This window comes from Brachypodium distachyon, chromosome 3 (genome assembly GCF_000005505.3).
Source record: "Brachypodium distachyon strain Bd21 chromosome 3, Brachypodium_distachyon_v3.0, whole genome shotgun sequence".
Lineage (NCBI taxonomy): Eukaryota > Viridiplantae > Streptophyta > Magnoliopsida > Poales > Poaceae > Brachypodium > Brachypodium distachyon.
Genome location: NC_016133.3, coordinates 16896817 through 16906237, shown reverse-complemented (window position 1 = coordinate 16906237; position 9421 = coordinate 16896817). Strand labels below are relative to the sequence as shown.

The 9421-nt window shown below is 44.1% G+C and overlaps 2 protein-coding genes across 2 annotated transcripts; both read right to left on the bottom strand.

Annotated features, from left to right (window-relative positions):
- Positions 1-3496: 3496 nt before the first annotated feature.
- On the bottom strand, positions 3497-4858 carry LOC100839216 (probable aquaporin PIP2-8). Its single transcript, XM_003571509.4, has one exon. It carries the CDS (start codon positions 4673-4675, stop codon positions 3782-3784), a length of 894 nt encoding a protein of 297 aa, XP_003571557.2. The 5' UTR covers positions 4676-4858; the 3' UTR covers positions 3497-3781.
- A 3280-nt stretch (positions 4859-8138) lies between these two features.
- On the bottom strand, positions 8139-9413 carry LOC106866370. Its single transcript, XM_024461380.1, has 3 exons — positions 9366-9413; positions 8735-9190; positions 8139-8636 (listed from the first exon to the last, which is right to left on the bottom strand). Exons 1-3 carry the CDS (start codon positions 9411-9413, stop codon positions 8139-8141), a joined length of 1002 nt encoding a protein of 333 aa, XP_024317148.1.
- Between the last annotated feature and the right edge of the window lie 8 nt (positions 9414-9421).

The window sequence follows — 9421 nt, the reverse complement described above, 5'->3', positions numbered from 1 at the left end:
GCCTTTGTTGATGTGTTTTGCTTTAGGTCATGCTATATAAGATGATTGATATGATGCACATGCTAGCAGGAGCAGACCGTTAGCATTTTATTCTCTGTTTCGAAGGACATCCCCTGTATGTTTTTGTTGCAAGAAGTTCCTGGCACGATTTTGATTCACATACTGTACCTTTTTTAGCCATGTGTAGTAACATCTCCTTTCAGAGAAAAGTAACATCCGTGTACAAAAAGGATGGCATTCCGTACTAACGAAACTTTCCATCAACTGTACGTGGGCACTAGTTATGCAACCTATAATTGAGAGTGGATTTAGTACATGCCTGCACGTGAGCTATCATGTCCACTCGTAATGTGTGCTTACCTTTATGTTTTGTGCAATGCAATACTATGGGGCGCTAAATGGTCAAATAATACTGGAGGTGGATTTTTGGCTTCCGGGATCCAGTGCTCTCTGTAGTTCGAACTTCATGAAAATCAGTTTTAAAAAATCTGATTTTTTTTGTAGTGTTAGTATACATGTATACTACATATCTGTACATTTTCGTGTAAAGATACATTGATTTGTGGTCTGTGCAAAAATAACAAATCACAAATGTACATCCTCAGATTTGTTATTTTCGTACAGACCACAAATCAATGTGTCTTTACATGAAAAATGTACAGATATGCAGTATACGTCTATACTAACACTACAGAAAAAATTCAGATTTTTTTTAAATTAATTTTCATGAAGTTTGAACTATAAGGCGCACTGGATCCCGGGAGCCAAAGTGGGTTTCTGCATAATACTTTACTTTATGTCCTCTCTATCTATCTCTTTGTGTCAATCTACTTTGTGATCTCATTCAGCTACGGCCTGTTCCGTAACCTTTGAGCTTACTCATCACTCGTGCTCCTTGTTGGCCGGGTATAATTTTTTTTTCCATATCCACCACCTGGCAAGGTAAATGGGTGGTAGTCACGGGTGAAAATATGCATGTTTGTAACAACATGATTTGATAAGCAGCAGAACGTCACCCTGCGGATTCGTCGACAGGCTAAGCGTGTGAGCTGCTGCTCCTCGTCCTTGCGCGAGCAGTGGCCGTCATTCTCAGCCTCCATGCATGCATGGTGGTGCTCATTCACGCGCGGCGCAAGGTGAAGCAACTCTTGGCCCGTAGTCCTGCGATCGGAGGCTAGGGGGGACTGTGTGCGGGGCAGTGGAGGGCGAGAGCGTTGGAGGAATGTAGAGCCGTAGAAGGCAAAGCGGCTTGAGCCTAGAGCCATGGAGGCAGCCGCTGGCATGATTCGCGAGGGGGTCAAAAATATAGGGAGAGGGCCACGATCGAGATGGGAACGAGAGAGAATTAGAGATTGCGGCCATGCGGGATACGGGGATAGGGCACTGAGAGGGGTTGAATAAGGAAAGGCCAACGGGATTTGGGAGGAAAAACGTAGGTTTTTAAGTTTTTACAAAGCTAGCCCACCTGTTAAATGTTTACTGAGTAGCGGATATGCTTGTACAGTACTGTACCCCTCACCTGTTCTACCCATGGTTTTAAATAGCGCGCTATTTTCTCTGACGCTATAGCATATCAGAAGACCCGATGTTAAGTTTAAGCAATTTTCCTGTCCCTATTCTTCGCTATTAGCACGCTAAATGGCACTAAATGCTATTTCGTATAGCGTCGTTAATTTTTTTTACGTCCAGAATAAAAAAGAAAGAGAGTTTCCTGCCGTAATAAGAAGAAGAAGATGCATCCTGAAGCGCAATTTGGTGGTCTGAATCAGAATATGACATCGACATGCATTCTCCATTTAGTTCGGAATGAGTACTCTATGTTGTTATGTTGTTGCCCCGTGGGCTTTGGATTTGGATGTTACGCACTTTGTTTCCTTAAAACTATTTAGTCATTTAATGTCTCGTATCTGTGTTTATCACGTTGGAGAAGTTTTTATCACGTTGTTATGTTGAAACTTTTAATTTTGGGTTATATATGATTTTTTTTTGCAAAATGCTATTTGAAATAGCGCACGTTGTTGCGTGTTATAGCATCTATACCATCTAGAGGAGACCGCCGCTAAATATCATAGCGAGCTATTTAAAACCATGATTCCACCTGGTGAGTAGAAGATTTTACCCATTTACGTGACCATCGATAAATATTTATACTCCCTTTGTCCCATGTTAAGTGACTCAAATTTGTCTAAAAATGGTCGTATCTATATACTAAAATACGTCTGGATACATGTAATATCTCGGCACTTAATATGTGACGGAGGGGAGTGAGTACCAAATATTTACCGGCCATAATAGAGTAAAATTTCACTGGTACGCTGCTTACTCGTTGCCGTCTTGAAACATCAACTAGCTGCAAGATTATGAAACACAAAATTACCACGAGCAACAACTAGGCGATTAGCTGGAGGCAAAGTGGAATGGGCAGGGTGGAGGAAGCTATCTTGATGGAGTGTGTGAGAGTGTCCCATCTCAATAGGCCAAGATGCCGGCGCGCCCGGCCGGGTGTGGACCACATCAAGAAATCGCCTCACTGATTTCTCCGTCTAGCTTCCGTCTGTTGATTTCTCCGTCTTTTTGGGAGCTCTCACTGTATAATCCTGACAGGGACTGGTTGAGGGTATCACGTGCGGTTCCCGGGAACATACGAATGAATTCAAAAAACCGAGTAGTAAAGATATCCAAGATCTTGCAGAACATCTCCGCTGGTAGGAAAAAAAAAGCATCCTAGCGACAAGATATTTTTTGCTACCTAATGAACAGAAAAACGGGTTATTATACAGGGTGTGGCTATTTTTAAGTCACCCGATTTTTAAGAAATGGACCTTAAATCTCAGTCGACGTTTTAGAACCGTTAGATTAAAACCTGAGGGTCGTACCCATTCTCTCATATTCCATTTGCCATCGTTGAATTAAAATCCGAACAGTATTATATATAGAAAAAGGATTTTCATGTTTATTATCCACTTAAGTTGGGGCGCTAGCTATAGCCAACAGGGACATCAAATCAATAGTAACCAGGGAAATGTACATACCTATTGAGAGCTCAACCAGGGAAATGTCCCATACACAACTTCCCAAAAAAGAGGAAAATGTCCCATACAAGTTTTTTAACATATATCGTTAACACCTACTCCTTACTTTTTTTTTTGAGTCCTTTCGATATGAGCACTGCATCATCCCATTATAACTAAGTTTGTACCGCAGAAATTACCACCTATTTTAATTAAAATTAAACATGGGGTAATTTTGTTACTAATTAACGACATGCTGAGAATTTCATATTATTATTTGATGATAACTTTTAAATCGGAAAAATGTAAATCGGAAGAATGTAAATCGGAAGATACCAATATGAGACCTAGTTTTAAAGATCTTACCGAGAGAAAATTAACCATGAAGACAATCATAAATGAAGCATACGGTTTGAGTTTGAGAGCCATAATTAATTTTTTTTAAGTTTCTATTTTTGCAAAGAACTTAGAAATGGGGTCTAAGATTCTGGAAAACCTGACTACACAACTGATTATTATTATTATGGATACATTGGATCGATAGATGCAACAATAAGCAATACGTACGTGTACATGCAAACAACATATAAACGTTCGATTTTAACAGCACGAAGCTGCCAGGGATCGATCGATCTCGATACAGAACGGAGCTTTGCTAGCTTAAAAGTAACTAAAAATCCACCCGTCTCAACTCAGCAACACTATACTAGCTAGTACGTACGTACGCGTTTGGACGGACGGCGGCCGGGTTGGCTGTGGATACGATAGATCTAGACTGCAGCGGCGTAGTCGGAGCGGTGGAAGAAGACGGAGACGGTGTTCCTGAGCACAAACTGGTGGTAAACCATGGCCACGGCGGCGCCGGTGAACGGCCCGACCCAGAAGATCCACAAGTCGGCCCACGCCTTCTCCCCATTATACACCACGGCAGGCCCAAAGCTCCTGGCCGGGTTGATGCTGGTTCCCGTCACGGGGATCGTTGCCAGGTGCACGACGAAGACCGAGAACCCGATGAGCAGCGGCGCCAGCACGGAGATATGCGAGTCCCTCGCCATCCTCTTCGGGTCCGTGGCCGAGAACACCGTGTAGACCAGCACGAAAGTTCCCACAACCTCGGCCACGAACCCGGCCGCGTTAGAGTACCCGTCGGCGACCTCGTTGGCTCCTCCGCCGTGTTTTAGATAGGCGTCGCCGCCGTTGACGGTCCTGACGAGGCCAGCCCCACAGATGGCGCCCAGGCACTGGGCCAGCATGTAGAGCCCGGCCCGCGGGAGGCTGACCTTGCGGGCCAGTAGCAGGCCGAATGTGACCGCCGGGTTGATGTGGCCCCCCGAGATCCCCGCCGTGCAGTAGACGAGGACGGCGATGGAACCCCCGAAGGCCCACGCGATGCCCAGCAGGCCCACGCCGGCGCCGGCGGTGTCCGGCTGCTGCTGCTGCCGCTTGTGGCCGATGACGGTGGCCACGGTGACGTAGACGAAGAGCAGCGTGGCGGTGAACTCGGCGATGACGGCGCGGTACAGCGACCATTTCCCCAGCTCGCTGCCGTCGAACAGCGGCGTCGGAGGAGGGTTCAGGTAGTCCTTGCTTGGGATCTCAGTGTCATCGCCGGCGGATGGCTTAGCCACCTTGTTGTTACTGTCTGTGTCCGGCGTCATTGCCATAGCAGCTGGCGAGCTGGATATCTCTCAGTTCTCGGCTATACTAGCTGTTTTAATTTGGAAAGAAGGGGAGATCGAGAGAGTATTATTGGATCGATGGAACCAATGATGAATGTTGCCCATGACCTAGCGAAGCAGCGTGTTTATATAGAGATAACGCGCCGTTTACTGGTTATGGTTACCCAGTTTCCAGGTGTGAACTCTTTACCGCAGCAGCATTTAAGGGTGTGTGTTATTCCTACGCCAGGCATCTTTTTTCACCCAGGAATTAGCTATTGATCACTAGCGCGCTACTGGTCCACTTACATATAGCATCTCTCTATTTTTTTTTCCTTACCACGTACGTAATCCCTACGCGTTACATTACGTTAAGAGAATCTTTTGAGCATAAATTACTGCATCAACATTAGTTTATATGATATGCAGTAATTATCAGTAAGAACTTTTGAAAACCTAATCTAGTGATAGAAATTTCATACCATATGAACCACAAATTAACAAAGTAATTCTTAATTAATCAAAGACTTGTAGTCCTTATAAAAACCTGTAAACGAAAATACTATTAATGACTATCCCTATATATATATTGACATACAGATTATTAATGTCGACACAATCTTGTCACATGTAACTTGCAAACTTCAAGTAGTGCACTTTTAGGTTTCTAGTGTATAATTTTTATCAAAATTTCAGCCAAATGAAAGCCGCCTTTCGTGCCCGAGCTTCCGCTGCCCCATTAGCTTTTCGGGTTTGTTTCCGGTTTGTTTTTTTATGTCCTCCTTTTGTTCTTCTCTTGGCTGGTTTAGTTGATTACTACATATGCTTTCTCCCCTATTAATGCATGGCATCGCTCCTGCCTTTTGCGGCAAAAAAATAAGCACCAAAAACACATGTTAAACAAAATGTATAAAGCTTTCTCACGCAATCCAAGTTAGAAAGCACTCATTCCAAAAAAAAAGTTAGAAAGCACAACCGTGAAGAGGAGCAGCATTCCTTTTTCCAACAAAACTCACATGGTCATATTTTGTATAAAAATTTAGAAGTATATATAGCTGCTAAAATTTTCACTTGTTTTTCGAGTGAAGAAAACGATAACATTTATACATATTGTAGATATCGGATGAACTCCCCTTTAAACATCCTTTTCCCACGAACGAGGAAAAGCTTTTCCCCGTCCAGAGGAGGAAATAACGGGCAAGAAGAATTCCCACGACATGCATATATCGAAAGGACCAACGTACACTGGCACTGCCGACTAAAATGGGCATAAAAAATGAGTTAATTTTGGATCATAAATTAGCTGGCAGCAGCGTGACCTATATATGGACAACATGAGAGCAAGTCCAAGAGACTCCTTATATGACTCCCTATCCTCAAACTTAGGGTTTTTGGCCACAAAACTCTATCCAGCAGAGCCCTGTTCGTCCTCCCTAAACTGAGGCGCTCCTGATATCGTCCTCCCGACGCCCGAAACTCAGCAGCCGGATCGGGGATCCCGAAAGCAACGACTCCAACGGAATCCGTCCTGCTTCCGTCAAGGTTCGTCTTCCTCCCCCTTCCTTCCCTTCCCTGCTGTGTAGTTGTGGTCGGCGGCGTTGATTTGGTGGTCGGATTTGGTGGGGCGGCGGATGGGGAAACCCGCGGTTGCGGCGCTAGAAGGGGAGGCCGGCGGCGCTGCGGTCGGGATGGGGAGGAGCCGGCGGTGCTGCGGCGCGGGAAGGGGAGGCCGGCGGCACCACGGGTCGGGATGGGGAGGCTGGCAGCGCTGGGGTCGGGATGGGGAGGCCGGCGGCGCTGCGGGGCGGGATGGGCAGGCGGCGGCGCTGGGGGGTCGGGATGGGGACGCGCTGCGCTGCGCTGATGCCTGATAGGAGAAAGACAGAGAGATGAAAATCTTGTGTAGATTGATGTGTGCTACTATAGAAATATTTGTAGATCAATTTTATAGAAATGTAGATGTAGATTGGTAGATCAATTTTGTTGTTTCATGAGAGCATATCATACAGTTCTGATTAAATTTCCTAAAATATTTTTTGGGTGCTTCGATGGATAGCCAGGGTAGTCCCATGGGTTTGTACACAAATTTGTTGAGTGAAGGATATCTTCAAGAAGCTTGGGGTCAAAATTTGAGCAGTCAATTTGGAGCTCATCCAATGTAAGCTGAAGTTCCTACTCCTCCAGTAAAAGCAAATAACAAGAGGAAAGGAAATTTCAGTGATAAAGAAGATGAAGTGTTGGTGGCTGCATGGTTGCATGCTAGTATGGATCCAATAGTAGGTACTGAGCAAAAGAGTGCGACTTATTGGAATAGGATCCATGAGGAGTATGAATTGCACAAGCCAGAAGGTAGTGACCGCAGTGTCAATTCCTTATCACATCGTTGGTCCGTTCTGAAAGAACAAGTGGGTAGGTTTTGTGGATGCTACGATCAAATTATGCACAGGCACGAAAGCGGGAAGATAGAGCAAGATAAGGTAGTTCACCTAGTTGTTTAATTTCATTGTATATTCATATGTTTTTTGCCAATATACTAAGACCTATTCACTTGTGCAGATTGTTGATGCTCTCAAATTGTTAAAATCACTAGATAAGACCCATAAAGGGTTTGTGCTACTGCATTGTTGGAACATGCTGCGTTTCGAATAAAAGTGGTTGGCTCAAGCTGATAGGTCATCTCAAAGTAATAAAAAGCAGAAGTCAAGCTCAAATGCAAGTCCGAGTATGTCTACTCATGAAACCAACACGGTCCATATTGATGACTTTGAAGCTACATCTCCAGCCAAAGCGGATCACATGAAGAGACCTATTGGGAAGAAGGCGGAGAAAGAGCGACAACGTCGAGGTAAAAATGTTACCTCTTCAGATGATAGTAATGTTGTCATGGCATTGGATCTTGTGTTTTCAAAGGGGGAGGCAAGAGAGATGACAAGAGAAACAGCAAGACAAGCAAGAGAGAATGCAAGAGAGGCATCAAAGAAAGAGCATTATGAAGGAGCACTTGCAATGGAGCAAAAGAAGATTGAAATTGAGGAAAGGAAGATGGAAATGGAAATCATGAACAAGGACCTTAGTTCTTTGGATGATGACCAAAAAGAATACTACAAGGATGTTACGACGTGATATCATTGACCGACGATCTAAAAGATCAATTTGAGGTCTATGGATTATGTTGTTGTATGAACTATTTGAGGTTTATGTTGTTGTATGAACTATTTGAGGTCGATGGATTATGTTGTTGTATGAACTATTTGAGGTCTATGGATTATGTTGTTGTATTTACTATTGAGGTCCATTGACTAATTCATTAAAGTAGTTGCATACATTACCATACATAATATTACACCCCTTCATAATGTAAAAACAGTACATGCTAAATAGATCAAGTCGGCAGGGTAACCTTCTTCGGGACAAAACCTTTCCGACTTAGATCCTAACTCTAACTACATACGACTAGGTAAATTGCACACTACATTGCCCCATAAATTTGCCATAGGTGCTCAACCAGGTCATCTTTCAGTTGAAAGTGGACTTGTGCGTTGCGGATGTCAAGATGATTCTGAATGAAGTTCGAGAATTCAGCCGTCTGTGCATGAGAGGGAATGACCTTTTCTCCCATGTTGTCGTAATTGTAGTCTTGTGGACCTTCGTCTCGCTCGTCTTCAACTATCATGTTATGCATGATAACACAAGATGTGATGATATCATGGAGTACTTCTTCATCCCACAGTCTTGCTGGTCCACAAACAATTGCAAAACGAGCTTGAAGAACTCCAAATGCTCGTTCCACATCCTTCCTATGTGCTTCTTGACATTTTGCAAAATATTTATTCTTCTGCCCTAGTGGAGAGGGTATTGTCTTAACCAATGTTGCCCACTGCGGGTATATGCCATCGGCAAGGTAGTACCCCATTGTATAATTGTTACCATTTACTGTATAATTAACTTGTGGAGCTTGCCGGCTAGCCTCGTGAAGATAGGGGAATGGTGAAGAACATTGATGTCATTAAGAGAGCCTGGTAAACCAAAGAAGGCATGCCAAATCCAAAGATCCTGTGAAGCAACAGCTTCCAGAATGATTGTGGGCTCGCGCACATGGCCAGTATACATACCTTGCCATGAGGAAGGGCAATTTTTCCACCCCCAATGCATGCCGTCGATGCTCCCTAGCATTCCAGGGAACCCTCTGCTCTCTCCAATTGCAAGCAATCTAGCAGTATCGGCATCATTTGGAGATCTAAGATACTCATCTCCGAAAACTTCAATAACAGGTCTAACAAATGCTTTCATACTATCTAAAGCGGTACTTTTTCCAATCCGAACGTACTCATCTGTAGCATCCGCAGCTACACCGTAAGTCAACATTCGAAACACTGCAGTAGCCTTCTGAAGAGATGATAACCCAAGTTTTCCAGCAGCATTTCTTTTCTGCACAAAATAGCTATCGTGTTCTCGCATAGCTTTCACTATGCGAAGAAAGCTTTCACTATGCGAAGAAACAACGGCCGAGCCATTCGAAACCTGTGAGAACAAAGGCAATTAGTTGTACACTAGAGGAACAATAAAAATGCAAATAAAAACCATATATAAGCATTGCATACCTTCGGCGAAAATACGAGGGGCCATAGACAGGATGCTGCGCGAAGTAGTCTTCAAATAATCTACCATGCCCAGCTACCCTATCGCGGTTAATTACCTGACGACCCGGCATAGAACCGCCACGGCGTCGAGCATTGAACCGCATGTTTGCGT